Here is a 21,584-nt window from a genome sequence, read left to right as displayed (position 1 = left end):
TGTGACTATCCATCTGAAAACATAAAAATACATAAGCATTCAAATATAGGTACTGAGAAAGAGTGCGAATGAGCTGCAGAGCCTTAGTTACAGTTAAGCTTCTTATGAGCCTGGATTTCACCAGTATTGAAATCTTCAAATGAGTGATTTCTGTGTAGGAACAGGGCCTGCAAGCTGTCTCTCCTCTGTCGTGGTTGGGTGTTTGCTTTAATTCCTTTTAGACTAGCACAAACCCTAGTTCTCCAGGATCAGGAAGGTTGCCGCTTAACATAAGTGTTAAATGATCTCAGGAATCACATTAAACAAATCAGTTTGCCTCCCATACAAGTCATGAAAATGTTTTTCTCCTGCAGTTCCTGTTTTCAGTTTTCTTTGTATTTCTTGTATGTGCACTGTATTGTTTCTCCATGGAATCGTGTGTCCGCTATTTTGCAGAAATCCCTGAATTTAACAACTCTTGAAAATACAGACTAATGGAAGTGAACATTAATGTTGTTTGTTTTATGTATGTATATTTTAACAATCCAGTATTGAAAATACTTCTTCAGAGATATCAAGGCTATTACCCTATAACTTGTGTGGCTCTTAAAAGAAGTCTTGATTGACTTTCAGTTTATATCTCAGAAATTGCCAAAGCACAGGCCAGGAGCAGCATGAGGTCCTTAGCACTCCAGAGTGCTGCCCACAATCTTCTCTTCGTTAACACAGATTTGGCACTCAGATAAAAGAGATTTCAGCATGTAGCTTGAATGCAATGAATGGCCTGAGTTACTGCAGAGTGGAACTTGTAATCTTCGCAGCCAAGAGTCCTATTACCACTACTGATCAGGAAAAGAGTTGTTTCAGTTTTTCCTTCTAATGGAAACTTGTGGAATAAAGTTGGGGTATTTTGATTATATTAGACAGAAATGCAGATTAATAGGAAAAAGTCCATGAAGCTTTTTCTTATTTATTTACTCTCTAACATTAAGCTGTGCATTATACAGCTATTATTTTCCTCCTTTCCTGTTAAAATGGCTCTTTAATGTTTATTAGGGGTAAGAGGAGGTTTATGCATAGGAGTATTTACTGCAGCTCTTTCAAGCTTCATCTTCAATTATGTGAAATTGCATTTTGCAGGTGCCACAGACAAGGCAGGCTCCAGAGACATCCAGGTTGGTTGATCTTCTTTCAAGGGAAAATGTCAGCTTTGAGGCTGTCTGGATTTTTGTAAAAGTTACCAGTTATGTTTGCTAAGGTGTATTTGATGGCATAGCACCAAAAAAATCCCTTCCTGTACGTGCTAAACCATAGCTAAACCAAATAATTGGCTGAGCTCACCTTTCTCATTGCTCAGAGGAAAGCAGTGTTCATCTGGCGTGGTGTTCTCATCTCTTTTCCAGTACTTTAACATTATCTTGTCGTTGACCATTGTCAGCTGCTCTGATCTCCTTTTTTGTTTACCAAAAGCAGTACTGGCTTCAGAGTGCCGTCATGCTTATGTACTGGTTGCCAATTCTGTGGAGCAATGTCAAGTTACAGTAAAATGATGCAGTGTTTCTGGCTAATTTTAAATCCCTGTAATTTTATTTGCAGCCAGCTGTGGTTCATCTTCAAGGCCAAGGCTCAGCAATTCAAGTAAAGAATGGTAAGGATCTCATGATATTGATTGTTACTGTAAAGAGTCCCTCCTGCTCCCTTCATTTCGTAGCTTGGATTTAAGCCGCCCATCCTATAGCACTGATCACTAGTTACCTATGTGGCCTGCTGTTGGCATCACCCTGTGCTAGTTTGATTTTCTGTTGCCCAGCCACCCTCAGACCAGTCTTCTGTTCATCATCCATCCCCTTTTCTCCTATGTTCATATTTATCTCCCAGTCTTTCTCTACTCTGTGCATCTCCCAGTAATTCTGTCCCGCTCTATCTCAGCTTCTCCTTGACTGCCAGACACATTGTCTGCCGCCTCAGACCTGTTATATCATCAATTTTCATCAGCCCCTTGACTCATCAGCCTTCTTTCACAATCTGTTTTCTTCTATTTTAAGCCTTCCGTGTATCCTTTTCCTGTTTCAGCCCCATTAGCCTGTGTTATTCTCCATTTTCCCCAATAATTTATTTTAGGGAAAAGCGCAGCTGTAGTGTGAACTGAGAGGAAACACAGATGCACAGGCACGAGCTCCCGCTGCATTACACTGCTGCAGGTGTGCGCACCGTGCAGCTTCCATGGCCCCTTGTGCATCCCAATCCTCAATCAACATCTATAATCCAGCGTTTAAGCTCAAGTCCTCTCAAGCCATTTCATGACCACAAGCTGTTCTTTGCTGTCCTCCTTCCTCCTCAAATCCCTGTCCGATTTCTGTTTAAGTTCTTGCTCTTCTTGCCAACAGCTGGGTCTCATTCATTAGCTGCTGCCTTTCGGCTCATGATGTCTCACTGTGCCTGTGAGGAGCTCGTTTCGTTATCCCCTGCCTGGACCCAGGCTGAGTCATCGGGCTCCTGCTCGCTTCCCTGTGAAGCGCTTCAGCGCACTCGTTCCCGGGAAAGGGCCAGGGGCAGCAGTAGTGCAGATACCCCACTGTCATACCTAGAAGGCTGCAGCCCATGACCAGCAGGACAGTTGGTGGGACAGGACCAGGGCTGCAGGACCTTTATTCACTAACTCCCGCTCATATGGTACGATGAGCATGGGCCAGAACTTCTATTCAAAGACTGTTTATCTTTTTCACCAAACTTGAGCTTTGGGAGCTGAAATTTCTCATGATTAGGAAAGTATGCTTCAAGCTGAATTTCTTCAGTAGGGGGAAGCTCTCCAAAACAAAAAGGAAATCAGCTGTTTCTACAAACAGTGCTAGGGAAAAGATACTGTTTTGCCTATGTTCAAAGAGTAATTATCCCAGTATTAATGGGAACCTTCTATGTTTGCAGAGCGTACACTACTCTCTAAGAGTGGTGTCTTCCCTTCCCTGCTGCTTGGGAACAATCTGCTGCAGCGAGCCCGACTTTCTTGGGCTCTAAAAAATTAATGTTGTGCGGCTGACAATGAGCAGAAAAAATAGCCTGGCTGGTTTGCAAAGGGGGGCTGGTAGCAAAGGAGCAGCTGAAAACCAGGAGAAAAAGAGTTGCATTTGATAAAACAAGGCACCTACAGAACACCTCTTGTCATCAGTTCATATCAAAGTGCATCTCCTCTGCTTATTGGCCTATATAGGGAATAAAACTCTATTAATATTGTCAGTTATTCCACTGACTCCAATGACAGAGATCTGGGTGTTGGGTCTACAAATCCCTAACCTGGTTGAGGACTCTGGTATGGATTAATGTGGTGTGACATGATGCACTTTCATCCTTTGTTGCTATTTTGGTTATTTTTTAACCAAGGAAATGTAATGACAAAGCATTTGTTAAAATAACGCTAGTTACAAAATCAAAAATGTAGAAGTCAAGGAATACCAGAATTAAAATTTATTGTGTAACCCTAAATTGACCTCCATGCACATATGAGTCCTGAGAGAGTGTTTAATCCTATGGTTGCACAGAATTTTTTTCATAATACCACGTCTCTTTTGCTGCAAGGACTAGTCTTCTTGCAGGCATGATCCTAGGGTTTGAAATGGGGGTCAAGGCTGTATCACAGCATTACTGTTGAGAGCATCTTCCTGCTCAGCAGCAGAGAGAGGGGAGCAGACAGATTTGCCACATACAGTCCCATTCCCATTAGGACAGGAGTCACCTTTCTCATCCTAGTCTTGCTATGGTCCTCAAGAAGGTATCTGCTGATGTAGTCTTCAGCACATCATCTGCGTAACTTCTGTTTCGTTTAGTGTAGAAGCTGGGTAGAGAGGTGCGAAGGGAGAAGTGAAAAGTATGGAAGTTAGAGGAAGAGAAGTGTTGGTCTCATGGCTGAGTTATATCAGTTGAGGATCTTTCTTGGAGAATTGGATTCTGGTCCCATCTCTGCTGCGGAGTTTCTTCCGTGGTAGAGGGAAGTTGCCAATAACGAAACTCTGACAAGGGCCACAAATGATACCGTCTTCAGAAGGCACCTGGAGACTGCTTTGCAAAAGTGCTGTTACAACCATAGCTGCAGTAAAAGTCATTTGTGATTTGTGGCTGAACATGAAAAAAAGTCTGAAAATTAGACCCTAGCATCTCAGATGACTTAAGAAAACTTAGCAAATACCTTAGAGTTTTGACACTGATTTCCATGTGCCTTAGTTTCTGTGCTGCGGAGCAGGGGATGATACCACTTACTCTGATGGGACCATCCTGTCATGCCTGTAAAACACCCAGGTGTGATAATAAGATCAGCTTAGTGCCAGGAAGAGACAAGCTCGTCTGTGTCTGATGCTTGAGCTGAAGATGGCATGGTATAAAAGGCCATACACAGAATTTCAAGGGTGAGAAGAACTACTCTAACTGAGGCTAGGTAGAGATACAAATTGCTTGTCCTGTGCCCTGAGTGAAATGGATGTCATGTTCAAACAGCAGGAAGTGATCATGTAACTAGAGCCAGTGTCATAGAAAGGAGTCAAAAATAAGGCACCATCAGTCTTTAATTCTGGGATTTTCTTACTATTGAGTTACATGACTATTCAGCTCTAGTCTTTATCAGCCATTGTGTATGAAACATTGCTATGTAACTGTATTTCTGTGCTCCTGCGCTTTTCATTCTGACGGGTACTGAGTGACTGCCATTTTCTCATACTGAGATCTTTCAGGTGGAGTCCTCAATGACTGGTCTCGCATCACTATGAACCCCAAGGTGTTTAAGCTGCATGCCCGCAGCGGGGAGCTGGAGGTACTGGTGGACGGCACATACTTCATCTATAGTCAGGTAGAAGTGAGTACGGTCCTAGGCCTAACTCCTATTCTTGTGTTCCAATGGAAGCCTTGCATGAACCACGAGAGGGCTCCAGACAACTAGCAAATGCCAAGAACTTGTATGTACTTTTAACCACTTCATGCTCTAGGAGATGTGTATCAGAGGAAGATGTTAGAGTTTTGAAGTGCAAGGTCACATGTTTCACCAGGATACCGGCTGCAAGAGATTAGTTACTGAAACACATGCACAGACACACAACCAAATTCCATATGCCATCCGTGCCTTTTTTCTCCTCCATATTGTCTCTGCAGTCATTCACCAGCAAATCTACACCGTATTGCAGTTCAGTGCTGAACAAGAGTCCCGGCAGGAAGCTGGGCTCTGTGCTTTAGGAGAGATGTAGAACCAAACCCCTGACAACTTGTGATCATTAAGAACCCGTGTCACTGTTTATAACCGTAGGACTCTTAGCCCAGGTGGCTTGGCCAAGTTCCTGCCCAGGTAATTCCATTCTGTCTCCACCTTCTTTGTGTAGCTTCAGATTGATGCGATGCCCAGCAACCTCCTTGTGTAGCAGGATGGCTCAGCAACTGCAGTAGGCAGTACCAACAATGGATATACACACCTGCTTATGTAAAAAGTACTAAATAAAGTAACATTTTATTTTATTATTATTTAGTAGACAGCTAATTAAGACCTCGTTTCCTCTCCCCATTCAAATAAAATATAGGAGCTAGGCTGTCATTTAATGCAGTGCTCCCAGTTTCCTGTAAATCTCTGAACAGAGTTTCTGAGCTACATGGAAAACAAGGTGGCTGCAGGGCTACTAAGCTCTACCCAGTCCTGCCAGAGCATGCAGGGTGTGCAGTCACCTGTGGACAGAAACATCAGCTAGATTCTGGGACAGATTTTAGCACTTCTGCAGCTGACAAGAGGGTTTCCATGTCACAATCACAATTAAGCAACTACCACCTTGCTCCAGGCTTGTGATGTTATTTCCTGCGCATGATTTACCTATATTCAGTCAGCAGTCCCATTGGGCCTGTACCAAGTCAGATAAAACAGGCTGTGAATGCCAGGTTAATCAGAGGCTCTTCCATGGAACTGGTTATGTGTCTAGTTTGGATGGAGACAGGAAAAATAACTCTACGTGGGCTGAAGGTAAATCACTTCTCTAAGCGCATAGTGCTAATTGCTGGCTACGTCATCATGTCTCTGAAGCCTCCGTCTTTTGTAGTCCATCAAGGAAAATGGAGAATCAGTCTTGCTTAGCTTCTGTGGTCACAGATTATAGACTAAGAACTAGCAGATACTTCCAAAATGACTAGTTTTTTTCTGTCAGGAAGAAGCAGATCCCTGAGACTTGCATCTCTTTGTGCAGTCTTTCTCATATGTCTTGCAGTTCTTCAAAATCAGTGTGGGAGAGATGGTTAAGTAACTGAATCCATATTGGAATCATGGAGACTAGAGCTAACCAAGTGTTAAATTCCAAACAAATATTATAAGATCACTTGCCTGCCAAGCTGTGGGGACCGGGAGAGTGTCTTCCCTGTAATAGCTTATGCCTTTGAAAGCACCTCAAGTACAATCACAAAGAAGGCAGCTCCCAGTACATCTTAGGGCATTTTTGATGTCAACACTAAAGGAGGCTCATGGGACCCAGAAAGCAGGACTTGGAAGGTAAGTGAAAGAGGACTTGAGTTAAAATTGTTTGTTTGCTTGTTGGATGAAAGGCTGTTTGTAGCAGATAGGTTTGTTTACAGGTTTTTGTAGCTAGGTCTTTATATTAACATTTTCTGTGCAGCAGGTTTGTAATATTTTTCTGTAATAAACGGGGTGTATGTGAGGATTTGTAGCTCAGCCTTAGAGATACCTGGAATCATGGACACTCGCATGCTTCTGTTAGTATGAAGTGGAATACAAGGTTTTGCTCTATGCGATTGGCCTGAGGCTCCTTCTGCCTCAAACGAATAGAGGTTAGAGGGGCCAAGGAGGCTACTGTTAGCTCAGGAAGCATATATATGCACTGAAAGGAATGTGGAATTGTTCCTGGTGCACAAATACACTCCCTAATATCCTTTCTTCTTCCTGCTTCACATCAGGTATACTACATAAACTTCACAGATTTTGCCAGCTATGAGGTGGTGGTGGATGAAAAACCCTTTCTGCAATGCACTCGGAGTATTGAGACCGGCAAGACCAACTTCAATACCTGCTATACAGCTGGGGTCTGCCTCCTCAAAGCCAGGCAGAAGATTGCTGTGAAAATGGTCCATGCTGACATCTCCATCAACATGAGCAAGCACACAACTTTCTTTGGGGCCATACGCCTAGGAGATGCACCAGCATCCTAGATGAACTTGGCATGTCCAAGGATACTCACAGAACTGCACAGTGCTGCTGTTCATAAGCGTATCAGTATTTCAGGGGGTTCTATAATCCGGCCATAAAGAAAACTGATCCAGAGCTATTTATTCCTATATGTGAATACAGGAAGCACAGTGTCTTCTGTGACGTGCATGGAGACTTGGATCAAAAAGCTAGCTGAAAAGGCGTTGTGAGGAAAAAAGGCTGTTGTGTCTGCCTTGTCTCAGTATTTCAAGTATTACTGCACTGATATTCTGCTCTGTGATCTTCACATGAGGCTTGTTGAGAATGATGTGGGTCTCTGCTTTTATGTTGCACTAGCAAGAGCATCCCAGGCAGTAGCAGGAGAAGATAGAACAATTTTGACAGAAGTCTACCTAGGCACTCCTGCTTCTGCACACTAATGAAAGCAAGAAATGGAGTTTCTGTTTTTCTGCCTTCTCAGTTCTAACTGGAATGGCAACGTAGCGGGGAAGGAGGTGAATAAGACAGTCAGTGGTGTTTACGTTCATCCTCAGGAGCGTGAGAAAAGAAGGTGAAGTGCCACTATCTAGAGCTTGGAAGCAGGCTGCAAAAGCAGAAAGTTTGAGAGGAAAACGTATATGTAATAGAACAGGCTTAGCACATATGAAACTGCCTCTACATTCCATGAATTGAGAAGTCCCAAAGATAATGACAAGTACAGTTCAAAGCCTCTGCTACTTCCAGTTCCTGCCATTACCCCAGAGGTGTACCTTGCCCTAACGGGGCTGCCTTAAAGTACTGCTGCTGTTACAGCAATTTGTGTTTTGTTTTTTTGTCTTTTTAATTAATATTTTGCAAAGCGGAACACATTTCTACAGGCTTCACAGAGCCACGTAGAGCAGACACAAGTACTTGTGAAAACACCCTTAAGACGTTTGTCATGTTTAAGAATAAAATATTCAAAAGGAATTTTCTTTCTGTTTTAATAGCAACTGTCCTGCTTTTAAGATGTGGTCTTTATCCCCCTCCCCTTCTTTTTTGGCAGTCTTCTATCTAAAATGCTCTAATACGTGGTGATGGAGTCGCTAGCAAAAATTTGTATTTAATAAGTGTGGTCCAGCATGAAGTCACCACTTTTTCTTTTCTCTGAGCCCTGCTGAGTCTAGTCATAACTCGATTTCTGGTGACTAAGAGAATTGCTGCGACGCTATTGTTTCTTTTGGCTTCTTGAGCAACTCTCTCCCATTACCTCCCCTCAACTGGTGAGATCTAAAGCTGTAAGATGTGCTTGAGCTGAGGAAGAGGCTGAAACAGTAATTGCTCTTTTGTGTCATGCCTTGGTTTGTGTTGGATTGGTTTTTTAAAAAAACTGGATTTCTTTTTAGAGTGTATTTTTTGAACTAAAGAGGATAGTGAAATTTCAGCTGGTAGAGCAGATGTGAATAGCCGGATTGGGAGCAAGTCCTGAAATGACATCCTGGTCGTAGCCTTCATCTCTGCCCATAGAGGTGGCTCAGCAGTGATCACCTGTAGAGACAGGAGAGCGAACGTAGTCAGTGCCGTGCTTGGCGGCTGGTCTGAGCGCAGACGGATCCACCCTGGCTGAAGTGTTCTTGGCTGCGTTGCTTTTCCCCATCTGTAGCTGCTGATCTCACTTGCCAAGTATTGCAGTTATTGGGAGATAAATATTTCTTGGGGGCACCCAGCTTTGGCTTCAGCCTTGCTATTCACAGGAGGCGTGCAGTTTATAAAATAACTGCATGAAAAATTGCGTGCTATTTCTTTTCCAATATGTTCTCCTCCTTTCTAGCCTAAACATGTTGGACTAGCAAGAGCCTTAGGGGCACGTAACTGGTCTTTGTGGTTCATTTCCTCTAAAATGGATTATGAAGGACATGTTCCTCTGACTAGAATGAATCAGGACAACTGTACAGTGAGAACATGAAGCAAATCATTAACAGAATTGCTTTAGAATATGGTCTGAACAGCAGTACTTAGGGGCAAGCATAAATAATGAAATGACTTCTGAGAGCACGATGGATGTAGTTCGCTTTCTTTGTCCCCCGCTGGTAGGATCTGTGGTTCAGTTCTGACTATGACTGTGAGCAGGAGTAGGCAAAGGGAGAATCCCTTGTTTCTCGAGAAACCCCATGCAGCTCCGTCAAGTTCCCTCTCCGGCGTGTGCATGGGACGGCGTAGGGGACAGCGGAGGGAAGTGATCCCTGCCTCCCTCATCGCAAGGAATGGACGGTGTTCAGGTTGTGAATGTGCTTTTCCCAGTGTTTGTGTTACACCAAAGGGTGAGCTCAGCACAGCCCGAGCTCCGCAGCACAGTCGGAGGCTGGAGAATGCCTGACTTGGGGTGGCCTTCGTATCTGAGAGCCACGTTCAGCACTGGTATGAGTGAATGAATCACCAGTCCTGTAGCAACTGTGGAGAGTCTTTTATACTTGAAACCCTTTAGCCTCTCTAGCAACAAGTTCTCATTAATGAAGTATTACAGTGTAGGTTACCTAGGCTATAGATCAGCTTCTGTAGGATCCTTCTCTGTGCCACCGTCTTTGGAGCCTCTGTGGTTTCCCTTAACTGGAGCAGAAGAGGCCTGGAAGCAGCTCGTAGGAGCAGGGAGATGCTTAGGGAAGATTTTAACAAACTCCACCAAGAACAGGACCTTGCTCCAGTCTTTCCCTCCGGTGTCTTTTAATTTTGATGTATATCAGTTTCTAGTCTGGTTGACAAGAAGTGCTTCACTTACAGGCAAATGTCTGCGTAGCAGAGACACTGGCACAGCCCTCCATGAAAACAGTCACTGTTGTCATCTTACGTGCCAGCCTTTCCTCTCCGGTGGTACTTGCTAGCTGTGCTCTTACCTATGTGCCTTAGATCTGCTGCTCAACTTTTGGCTGGATTCCAGTTGCAGAAATGTAGCAAGCGGCTAATCCGTGTAGAATTTGTCATTTTAAACCCTTCTCCCTCCCAAGATTCTCTGTACAGATACCATTTATAGGGAAGCCAGCTCTGCTGTGACATTCAGGGCATCTGAAGGATAGACGCTAGAAAGCATCTTCAGTAGATGCTTTTCGGTCATGTCTGCCTACCCACAAAGAACTGCCCTTTGCTTCTCTCCAGGGACTTTCTTACGCAGGTGAGCACAGTACCAGCTGTGGTTTTCCTGCTGCCCACTGTGCCAGGTCATCTTCGGCCTCGGGATCTTCCTTCCACAGAATAAGCAGTGTTAGCTGCTTAGAAAGGGGCACCCTGAGATGAGCAAGCTATGTTAGTGAGTTCATTTCTCTCTCAGCTGGTGGGGCAGCCCCTCTTCCTGCTAATTTTCCTTTGCTTCTTTTTTTTTTTCTGTTGGAAGAAGTGGAGCGCAGAGAATTACTGTGAAGGCAGTCAGAAACTTTCTCGTACTTGCTGGTTCTTCCCACTAAGTGACTTCAAGGTAATTGTGCACCTACCCTGAATTCCACCTTCGCTGCCCCACGCAGTCCTGGTGCAGGCTTTTGGAGAAAATGGAAGTTATTTTGTATTTTACGGCCTAAAAAAGGTGTGGGGGTAAATTTACATCTGGAAGGTGTTCTCAGGTATGCATCTTTCAAGTCTCTGTGAAATCTAGTCAGATTGCAAGTAGTTCTTTTGTTCCATGCATTCAGTCCTGCATTTGTACAGAGACTCACCCCCACCTCAAAACAAGCAGCTTTCTTTTCCAAAAGTGTTGACTCAGAGTTCAGGAACACAAAGGCTCAAAGGAAGCCCCTGTCGTTCCCCATCTGTGAGCTGAACCTCAGCCTGTGGTGTGGCTGAAGTTGTCTTTTGGGTTGGTTGCTTGATTTTGATTTCTCTGCTCGATAAGCTTTTCTGGCTCACAGACCGTACGTGCTTCCCTGTTCAAGTGCAGTTATGTTTTGCTGCTGCGTCCATTTACAAGTCTGACCCACACACACCCATGCAATGTTTGTATTCATCATTTCCAGGTTTAGGAGGAAGCCGTTCCTCAGACTCCCTAACAAAAATATAATGAGAGAAGAGTTGTGGGGAAAAAAGGCAACAACTCCAAGCCTGTTACTCTGTTTGAACTGCACAGTGACACACTGATGCTGTTTTGTGCTTCGAAATCTTTATTCAAGACACTATCTGTATATAAAATATACATAATGTATATAAATTAGGATGTAAGTTTATGTAAATTGTCAATATTTTCTTTGCAAATAAAGCTTTTTCCTGATCTCTCAGTGTCCTTGGATGTTCAGCGCTGTGACCGCAGGTGCCTCGGTCAGGTAGGTAGCAGGCGAGATGCTGCTGTCCAGAGTGAGAGGGAGACGTGGCCTGGGATGAGATGGACAAAACCAGGATGGGAGTTAATGAACTAGCTCTTTGGAAAATGCCCTGCTTTCTCAAACAGAGCTGTTCTCTTTGCAGGAGCGTTTCTTGAACTGCAGATTGCACTTTTGGTTCTTGTCCTTTCCCTGCTGTCGTGCCAGGCCCTCGCTCCTGCAGGAGGGAAGCTGCTCCAGCTCCAGCCCTCCCAACTGTCCGTTCTCTCTCCAGCACCACAGGCCGCTGAGGCATGCCTGCCTCCAAGGCTCCTCGTCCCGAGAGCGTCCAAAGGTAATCTGCATCCCCTAGAGCCCCTGCCCGTTCCCTAAGACAGAGGGGACTTAGCTTATTACTAATAGTTCTTGGCTCTCTGCTCCGTGAAGGAGCTTAGGCCCCCTGGTTTGTCTTGCTTTCTGATCTGTAATGCCACAAGCTCCAGAACTGACGTGCTGCTAGGGAAAAGCTCCAGGTCGCTGGTTGAATGGTACCTGAACTGGGCCAACCACACATGGCGGGGACCAAGGAGAAGAGGAAGCCTCCCAGATTTCTGAGGAAGCAGAAGGTGGAGGAGAAAACACAAGGCACTTTGCTTTGCTTTTCTGCTTCTGGCAGAAGTTTTATTCTAGTGCCAGCATTGCTTAGGAAGAGTATCGTCTTACATCTTCAGTCCAGATCACGTGGACATCACAGTAGTGCTGAGACCTCAGATATTGGTTTTTTTTAATTCCTCACTATGAAAGTCTTTCTTAAACACTGCAAAATTCAGTCTAGTACTTTCCATGCTGCTGACATACAGGTTTTGTTCCAGCCTGTATCTGAGTTTGGGCCAAATCCGGTGTATGCCATTGATGCCGTTGTTGGCCTGTTGATCACTAGGTATGTGATGACTGGGAGGACTGTCCCTTGGAGGAAATGGATCGCAGAGATAGAAACGGTATCTCAGCTGAGGACCCGCCTGGCACTTCCTCCTCCAGCCAAACAAACAGTTGCAGGAATTTCTGTGGAAAGTCTGTACAACTACAGCAAATTGTTTTGTGCTTTTGTGATATGACACAGCTGAAAAGCAAGGCATCTTTCCATCTTTCTAGGAGTTTTCAGTATATCTCTCCTGTGGCCTCCTCACATGATTGAAGAAGCACTAGTCCAATATTCAGCCTCACAGTTGTTCAGTATTGGACTTCCAGTTCTGTGCTGCTCTTTGCAGTCAGGAGAAAGTTACAGAAAACAGCATTTCTGTCACCATACTTACTGGGAAAGATAGGTAGGTTTGACGTAATTAGATAACCAGATACCCTTCTGCCTCCTTAATTCCCAGGGTGGGAGCATGTGTCTGTTGCACTGTGGTACATCTGCAACTTCATGTAACCATCCAAGGCTCTTTTCCTGAAAAGCGAAAAGAAGTTAGAAACTTTGGTTTGGTTGCTGAAAAAAGATTAATCTCTAAAGAGGACCTGCTCTGATGGCAGCTTCTAATATTGTAGCTAAATGATCAGAGCAGGCGGTGCTGTCAGACAGATGCATGCGCTCAGAATTGGTCCAAATTTGCCTCTCTCGGGCTCCAGCTTTTATTGTGCTCGGAGGGATGGCACTCTGGACAAACCAAAAGGGGTAGTCTGGTCCCCAGGGCTCTCCCTGGCTGCTCAAGGGCAGCTGGGTCGTCTTGGGCTTGTGAGAGGGGCTTGAAGGCAATAGCCATTTCCAGACTCATTTTAACAAGAAAACTAAAAACATTTGAGATGTAAGCAGGTCCCCTCATCAAGTCATCCTCTCTGCCAGCCTGAAGATCATTTTAGTAAAATGTCAGAAAGTCTGGACTCCCTTCTCCTCTCTGTCGGTGGTGTGGATCAGAGCGTTGCGTGTTGTCAGGCCCTGCTGCTCTGTCTGATTTTATACGGAGCCTCTGTGCTGCTGCTCATCTCCTCACCTCCCCTGGAGACCTCTCACGGGAAACCTCTGCGGGAGCATGAGCATCTTTAAAAGAGCACTCCCAAGAGGTGTTTTTATAAAACATTTTCTTCTGAAAAGCAGAGATCTGGGAACCATCCTGGAAGCCAGAAGTGGCAAGAAACACAGGGAAAAAATTGTATCTTCAAGACACCTAGTAGCGGGTGTCTATCCTCTCCCTGTCCCAGGGGGCTGTTACACAGCTGGTGTTTTCACAAAGTGTGTATATCCTTTCCAAAAGCACCACCTCTGTATTTCATACTCCACTTCTTGCAGGAGCAAATCGCTTCCCATTGCATGCTGTGCAGCCTGCTCTGTCCTCAGCACCATCCATGAAATGCCGCTTGGTGTTTGCAGAGCGCCTCGGGTTGCTCTGTCCCCACCCGGATCGCGCTCTGCCAGGCGCGCCTGCCCTGAGGCTTCTGGGAAGTCTCTTGCTCTTCCAGAGAGCAAAGCAGATGTGCATTGGCCAAGGGAGTTCACAGGCTTGGGATGCAAACGCCCAGGGATTCTCCACAGAAGTCCCTGAACTTGATTTTGATCAGGGACTTTCAGCTGATTTCATCTGCCATGCCTGCTCTGCAGACCCAGGCTCAGTATTAAAAGTGCCTGGAGGAGAAGGCCGGCGTTCCCCATCACGCTCCGGGATGTCAAAGGCCGGAGTGTGGTCAGTGCGCTGGTCATGGGCCAGGCAGTTGCACTTCTGGGCCAAAGCAATTGAATTACACAGTTCCTCTCCCTTGCCTCCTTCCGCTTTCACTGCTCCTCACTGGGTTGCCGATGACAGAGCAGGGATGTTGGACGTTAAGGTTCATCCAGAGGTCAGTGTTTCCCTGGACAGAGACTTCATGGTTTTACATCTGTACAGATGCGATATCCTCAGATTGCCTCTGAAAACAATCAAGGTTTGTTCTCTAATAGCTGCCTTTGGCCCAGGCTGTTAACAGACCCCCACTGACCTAGCGAGGCTGATCAGATCCACGGTCTTTAGCAGAGCATGCAGAGGTTGGGTTTAAAACATTGTCACGGATGCCCTGGCCTTGAGAGGGGAACCTGAATGTGTATCTGAGCCAAAAACGTCGTGGCTAGCTGTCAGCAGGGCAGGGTGCAGAACCAGGCTGCTTCATCTTCCGTGAGGGTCGGCAGGGTTTCTGCCAGACCCTTCCAGGAATAAAGCGACATTCAAACCTGTGGAAACAACTGCAAAATATGTTCTGGAGCAACCTGTGCAGCAGTCCAGAGGTGCTCCTTTGGAAGGAAAGGAAATCGGACACGTGAAGCCAAAGAAAACAGAGTCTGTTTTGCAGGATGCCCCGTGAACTTTCCTGCGAGCTGGCCGGACTCGGCGGCAGCCGCGCGTCCCCGGGGCGCGTGTCACCGCTAGATGGCACAGGGACCTGGAGAATGTGGCAGCAAAAAACGCTCCGTTTCGGCGGCGTGCAGCTCTGGGAGCCCAGATACCACCTGGAGCTGCCCTTGGAAAAGCCCCGTCTTGTTGCAGCCCCCACGATGAGTAGGTGACACAGCACCCATCTCCAGGCCTGGAGGGGACACTGGGACTAAAAGCAGCAGTGGCGACACACCGAACCCCTGCGGAGGAGGAGTGGGAAGGCGGCTGCACCACCTGCTCACCCGCCGGCTGCGAACCGGGGAACGGCTCATGGGAACTGGGAACGTCTGGGACGAGGGTCGGTCAGAGCATGGTCCCACCTTTGTTTGCTCCTGCCTGGGCTCGGGTGCCGTGCTGCTGCCTGCGGAGGCCAGGGGACACGTTCATCCGCTCCGACCCGCGGAGAAGTTTCTGCTTCAGGCAAGGGCACGAGTCTCTGCTGTAAGAGATACCTGCGTGATCTCAGGGACCTGGAAACCGGTCGGGAGGGTTTGAGGCTCCGCTGCCCTGCTGCGCGGGTGAGTCATCCCCGGGAGCGATCCTTCCCCAGAGGAAGGGCAGGTGCCGCGGGAGAATTCCCCGCCAGCTGGGCTGCGGCAGTGCTGGGAGCGGGGAATTTGCGCTCTCTCGGAGAGCTGCTGCCCTGCTTTCGGTGCTGAGCTCACCTGCAGCCTCCGGATGCTCCGGAAGTCCCAGGGTGTTTCCCAGGCAGCCCGGCTGCCCTGGGCCAGGAGCAGCTCCCGCGCTCCGGCTGGCCCAGAGCCGTCACCTGCTTTTTTGGGATCCTCGCTGCTGCCCTGCGAGAGCTGGCCTGGCATACAGCGCACAGGCACTTGGCCCAAAGCCCTGGCACAGGGCGGAGGAAACCTGAGCAAGAGCAGTTCCAAGCAGGGGAACTCCTGCAAAAGCTCCCGGCTTTCTCAGGTACCGGCTCACCTTCCTGGGATTTTATTTCCTTGATAGTTTCAGTCGATCACCTGAGTCCCTGTGCAGCACTGCCTCCTCCCCCTATCCAGTGGTTTCTCTTTCCCTTCCTTGTGGCTTTGGGCACTGTTTTTCCCCTCTGTAGGCTTATGTCTTTCTTTTCCCACTTCCGTAGCTACGAACACCCACATGTATTATCTCCTTCCCCCATCCCATGCTGAAGCCTATTTATATAAAGCCCTTCTCCTGCCGAGCTTACAGGAGAGCCCTGGAGGAGTGGGAAGGGGCTGCTTGCTCCCGGAGCCCGACATGCTTTTCTTTGAACACCGGCTCGCTGAACGAGGATGTTTGCTGCTCTGGCTGCTCCCATCTATTCTCAAAGCCCAGTCTAGTGGGGAAGTGAGGCCCAAGCCTCTACCATGCCAGCAGGTAAGGCTGATTACCAAGGATCCTTTGGGATTTAGTAGCCAGAGTATTCCCCACTGGGTCTGCGAACATCCCTCAGTGCAGTGGAGAGAGGACACAGGTTTAGAATGAGAGGGTGAAACTTTTCCTCCATAGCTCTAATACCATTTCAGCCTCCATCTCTTTAACCTTCCCTTTCTTTCCACCTTCGTACTCCTCTTCGTCATCCTCTCTTTAAGCCGTTCTCCTGCTTGACTGTAGCCTGGCCGTTCCCAGCACCCCACTGCTCTCGTGTCACTGCTGGGCTGGTGTCATCTCTCAGCAGTCCCTGCCGCGGGGCATCATCTCTAGATGTTCACTCAGAAGCAGGACGGAGAGCAGGTTTCTGTGTGCACCTCCAGGCAGCAGCTGCCGATGCGATGAGGCAGGAGCCTGGTCATGCAGCAGCACTTCTGAATCTCCAGCTGGTTTCTGTCTCCCACCACCCAGTTGATCCCCTGGGGTGCTCTCCTATGGATCCAGTCTGGAGGGAGCGGGAAAGCGCAGCCCACCGGAATGGTGCCCTTCTCTGCCCGGTTGGGAAGGGAGGTTCCTGGAACAGCCCCTGGGCTCTCCCGGTCTTTCCTTAGTGCCCTTCAAAGGCTGGGCTCGCCCCAGCAGACTGCTGGGTGAAGGGCAGCTTTATCAGTGCTTGCAGCACTTTCACCCATCTCGCTTGCTGGGCAGCGTGTGAGGACAGCCTGTGGGGTCAGAGATTGATGTTTCTCCCTGTGGCATCAGCAGCAACAGAGTAGATCCATCCAGAGGTTTCCCTCCCGCTCTGCGCTCTGCCAGAACGCACGTTTCCCTGGGGGCTGAGGCTGAGATGGAAGAAGCATTGGTGCAATTTAACGGCACAGGCTGCCGGATAACATTTTGTGGATCCCGTTTGAGTTTGCACCCGTCTGCAGCCTGGGGAGTGCGGGTCACTAGAGCAGTACCTGTGCCCAGCCACGAGTGACACCAGCCTGGGTCCTTTGTCAGGAGCTGCTGTTCTCTGCTTGTCGCTGGCCTTGTTCCAGGGGCAGGCAGAGGAGCGAGGCTGAGAGGCACGTGAGCCACACTGCTGGCTCAGATGACACTGTGTCGTAGAGCAGCGCAAACCAGTGAACTGCATCTTACACAAAAAGAAACCACGGAAGCTAGTTTCCCCTTTACCTCTGAAGCAGAGTCTCAGAAAGTTCACCTTAATCCTGTGGACAAGCTTCTTGTCTCCCAAAGACTGGCTTTAGATGGACTGGCCCCATCCTGTCCTGGGCTTAGAAATTGGTAGTGGTGCTCATTTCTACAGTTTCACACTTCTCATGCACATCTTGAACAGCAGCTCACTTGGCTGAAGTCTGGTTTGTACACCTTCTCTCATGCTGATGGCTTTTCCCGTTTCTTGTAGAGCCCCACGAAGGTGTCGTGCAAAGGTGCTGGCCTGCGCAGGTTTCCAAAGGAGCTCAGCCAAGGAGTTAAGTACCTTGAGCTCTCCAACAACTTCATCCAAAACCTGTCAGAGAGCCGCATGCCTCGGTTTGGGCAGCTTGAGTACCTGGACATATGCTTCAACCAGCTGGAGGCTGTGTCTGAAATGACCCTGGCTCAGCTACCCCATCTCCACTCTCTCCTCCTGGGATCAAACCACCTCGATCGCAATTACCTCACTAATGGGAGGGCCTTCAGGTTGCTCAGGAATATAGAGGTCCTGGATCTGTCAGCAAATAATCTGGAGAGCCACATGGCAGGCTGGTACTTCAGCAATCTCACCACACTGAAAAAGCTGGATCTGTCTGGGAACAAGATGACAAGGCTGCCGGCAGGTATCTTCTGGAGTACACCACAGCTGAGTGAGCTCAACCTCAGCAACAACTATATCATGGAAATAGAGGAGGGAGCTTTTGAGGCTCTGAGAGACCTGAAGGTGCTGAACTTAGCTTTGAATTCCCTCCACTGTATCTCTGGCTTCACTCTCACACAGCTGCGAGTTTTAAACCTCAGCCACAACGCCCTGGAGCTCTTCGTCTCGGAGGAGGGAGAGCGCTACCTGCTTCAAGTGCTAGACTTGAGCCATAACAGACTTCTCTATTTTCCAGAGCTCCCCAAAGCACATTATCTCACACACTTAAACCTCTCCAACAACGCTATTACTTCTCTGGTCCCAAGGTCCCACCATCCAGCAGAATTTGTACTGCAATATGATGAGATGGCAAGGCTTAGTAAGTCCTTGAGTACCGTGGCTGGTCTGACCCAGGTAGCTGACTTAGATCTCAGCAATAACCAGCTGCATCTGTTTCCATTTACTTTTTTTCACAGTCTGAGCTCTCTGCACAATCTCAGTGTGGCTATGAATTGTCTCCAGAATATAACCAAGGAGTCACTTACAGGTGACACAGAAAGTGACAACTCGCTTGTGCCTCAGGAGCATGCGTTTCTGTCTGTACGCTCACTGGATCTCCACGGCAATTTCATCCACTTATTGCCACATTGGTTTTTTGATTTTCTGCCTGATTTGGAAACAATCGATCTTGGTTCCAACAGCCTCCAACCTTGTGAGAGCCAGGAAATCAATAAAGGAGAGATTTCAGGAGGGGGCTCTCGTGTGCATGGGATGCACCCAGGAGGTACCTGCACTGCATTTTATAACATACCTAGCTTGAAGCATCTGAGCCTTTGTAAGAATAACATTACAAGGCTGTATCCCTACACGTTCAGCCAAACTCCTCTGATCTCATTAGATCTGTCTGAGAACAAGGATTTGTTCATGCCCAAAGAAGCTCTGGAGGGGCTGGAATTTTCCTTGCAGAAACTCTCTCTGAAAGGAAACCAAATGCGTGATGGCCAGACAGAATTCCCCTGTCTGGACATGCTGAAAGTTTTGGACCTATCAGGCAATAATTTGAGCCTTCTTCCCACAGGCCTTTTCTGCTCCCCACTGGAAAGCCTGGACGTTCGCAGTAACAACCTGATGGCCTTTGAAAAGCTGGCTCTCGCGAGCTGGTCCCACAGCCTCAAGCACGTGTCCGTTGCTGGAAACCCGTTTAACTGTTGCACGCTGGCCTGGCTGGATGTGCTGCAGGCGACCAGCGTGAGCGTGCTGGACCTGAATGAAACGCTCTGCTCCTACCGAGATAAGACAAAGAACTTCTCGGTCAAGATAACCAGCAGTCCTCGGTGGCTTTGTCCGCATCCCAAAGGAAACAGCTCTCTGGCTGTGCTGGTGGTAGTGATTAGCCTTTTGTTTTTCAGCTATGGGGCTTACTGCCTTCTGAAGAAAGGACAGAAGTTGCCTGGGTGTTTGAGTTTCAGAAGCAATAGGGTGGATGTCATGCCACCCCGTCCAGAAAGAGAAAAGACAGTTGAGGCGAGGCCAGCAGACAGCGTTACGAAAGTATAGCCCAGTGCTGGGGAGGAGGAGCTGTAGCTATTGGTCAGAACTCTATTAATAATAATTTGGCAAGGGATGTCAAGGACAGCAAGAAGGGCTTCTTTAAATGCATCAGTAACAAAAGGAAGATTAGGGAAAATGTGGGCCCGCGACTGAATGGGGCAGGGGCCTTGGTGACGAGGGATGCAGAGAAGGCAGAGATACTGGATGCCTTCTTTGCTTCAGTCTTTACTGCTGAGACCAGCCCTCAGGAATCCCAGACCCTGGAGACCAGGGAGGAAGTCTGGAGAAAGAAGGACTTTCCCTTGGTGGAGGAGGATCAGGTTGGAGATCGTTTAGGCAAACTTGACATCCACAAGTCCATGGGCCCTGATGGGATGCACCCATGAGTGCTGAGGGAGTTGGCAGATGTCATTGCTAGGCTACTCTCCATCATCTTTGAAAGCACATGGAGAACAGGAGAGGTGCCTGAGGACTGGAAGAAAGCAAATGTCACTCCAGTCCTCAAAAAGGGCAAGAAGGAGGACCCAGGGAACTACAGGGCAGTCAGCCTCACCTTGATCCCTGGAAAGGTGATGCAACAGCTCATCCTGGATGCTGTCTCTAAGCATGTGAAGGGTAAGGTGATCAGGAGCAGTCAGCATGGATTTATAAAGTGGAAATCATGCTTAGCCAATCTGATAGCCTTCTACAATGGCATTACTGGCTGGGTAGATGAGGGCAGAGCGGTTCATGTTGTCTGCCTTGACTTCAGCAAGGCTTTCAACACTGTCTCCCATAGCATCTTCATAGGCAAGCCCAGGAGGTGTGGGTTAGGTGAGTGGACAGTGAGATGGACTGAGAACTGGCTGAACGGCAGAGCTCAGAGGGTTGTGATCAATGGCACAAAGTCTGGTTGGAGGCCTGTAGCTAGCAGTGTCTCCCAGGGGTCAATACCGGGTCCAGTATTGTTCAACTTACTCATCAGTGACCTGGATGAAGGGACAGAGTGCCTCCTCAGCAAGTTTGCTGATTATACAGAACTGGGAGGAGAGGGTGATACCCGAGAGGGCTGTGCTGCCATTCAGAGGGACCTCGACAGGCTGGAGATGGGCAGAAGGGAACCTCATGAAGTTCAACCAAGGGAAGTGCAGGGTCCTGCAGCTAGGGAGGAATAACCCCATGCACCAGTACAGGCTGGGGCTGACCTGCTGGAAAGCAGCTCTGCAGAGAAGGACCTGGGGGGCCTGGAGGACAACAAGTGGACCGTGAGCCAGCAGTGTGCCCTTGTGGCAGAGAAGGCCAGTGGTATCCTGTGGTGCATTAGGAAGAGCATTGCCAGCAGGTCAAGGGAGGTAGTCTTTCCCCTGTACTAAGTCCTGGTGAGGCCTGTGTACTGTGTCAGTGTTGGGCTCCCCAAGAGAGACATGGAGCTACTGGAGCAAGTGCAGCAGAGGGCTACTAAGATGATGAAGGGACTGGAGCAGCTCTCATGTGAGGAAAGGCTGAGAGAGCTGGGCATGTTCAGCCTGGAGAAGAGAAGACTGACAGGGGATCTCATCAAGGCGTATAGGTAGTATCTGAAGGGAAGGTGTAGAGAGGATGAGGCCAGTCTCTTCTCAGCAGCACCCAACGATCGGACGAGAGGCAGTGGGCACAAACTGAACCACAGGAAGTTTCATCTCAACGTGAGGAAAAACTTCTTTACTGTGAGGTGACTGAGCACAACCTGAGAGAGGTTGTGGAGTCTCCATCCTTGGAGATGCTCAGAAGCCATCTGGACACCGTCCTGGGCAACGTGCTCTAGGTGACCCTGCTTGAGCAGGGGGGGTTGGACTAGCTGATCTCCAGAGGTCCATTCCAACCTCAGCCATTCTGTGATTCTGTAACTTTAATAATAAAATTATTGTATTTTAGGCATCCTCCTGTCACCAATATCCTACATGATTTGCAAAAACGATAAAACAGAAACTGTCAGTGCCAAATCCAGCACTGTGCTCCGTGCTGCTGCAGCCAGCCAGATGTCATGATCTCTGTGGGCACCTCTCCATACTGAGAATGGAGGTGGCTCCCATCTGCTC

General features: G+C 48.0%; 2 protein-coding genes across 6 annotated transcripts in view; both read left to right on the top strand.

Moving 5' to 3' along the window:
- The window catches only part of EDA (ectodysplasin A), a 103,353-nt gene extending 91,991 nt beyond the window's left edge, over positions 1–11,362 (top strand). The window contains exons 5-8 of one of the 4 annotated variants that reach the window (XM_064518476.1): positions 1,120–1,154; positions 1,576–1,627; positions 4,698–4,813; positions 6,904–11,362. In XM_064518476.1, coding sequence (XP_064374546.1) covers positions 1,120–1,154; positions 1,576–1,627; positions 4,698–4,813; positions 6,904–7,155 — 455 coding nt within the window. In that variant the 3' untranslated portion in view covers positions 7,156–11,362. Of the gene's footprint in view, positions 1–1,119; positions 1,155–1,575; positions 1,628–4,688; positions 4,820–6,903 lie in introns of all 4 variants that reach the window. The other 3 variants (XM_064518475.1, XM_064518474.1, XM_064518473.1) reach the window with 3 other exon arrangements.
- Position 11,363: 1 nt separating this feature from the next.
- Positions 11,364–21,419, top strand: LOC112980844 (transforming growth factor beta activator LRRC32-like). 2 transcript variants are annotated; one of them, XM_064518472.1, is made up of 3 exons: positions 11,364–11,412; positions 11,555–16,139; positions 17,545–21,419. In XM_064518472.1, exons 2-3 carry the CDS (start codon positions 15,900–15,902, stop codon positions 19,531–19,533), a joined length of 2,229 nt encoding a protein of 742 aa, XP_064374542.1. In that variant the 5' UTR covers positions 11,364–11,412; positions 11,555–15,899; the 3' UTR covers positions 19,534–21,419. The 2 variants fall into 2 exon arrangements, with proteins under 2 accessions (XP_064374542.1, XP_025951825.2); XM_026096040.2 differs by lacking the exon at positions 11,364–11,412 and having other exon boundaries at positions 11,439–16,139.
- Positions 21,420–21,584: the final 165 nt, after the last annotated feature.

The sequence above is a fragment of the Dromaius novaehollandiae genome, chromosome 11 (assembly GCF_036370855.1).
Source record: "Dromaius novaehollandiae isolate bDroNov1 chromosome 11, bDroNov1.hap1, whole genome shotgun sequence".
Lineage (NCBI taxonomy): Eukaryota > Metazoa > Chordata > Aves > Casuariiformes > Dromaiidae > Dromaius > Dromaius novaehollandiae.
Note: the sequence above shows the minus strand (reverse complement) of the source record. Positions and strands in the feature narration are given on the sequence as shown.

Coding starts and splice junctions, on each gene's coding strand:
- LOC112980844 (XM_064518472.1), top strand. CDS start 15,900: ATGTATTATCTCCTTCCCCCATCCCATGCTGAAGCCTATTTATATAAA. Junction 16,140..17,544: donor AGCCTCTACCATGCCAGCAG/GTAAGGCTGATT, acceptor CGTTTCTTGTAG/AGCCCCACGAAGGTGTCGTG.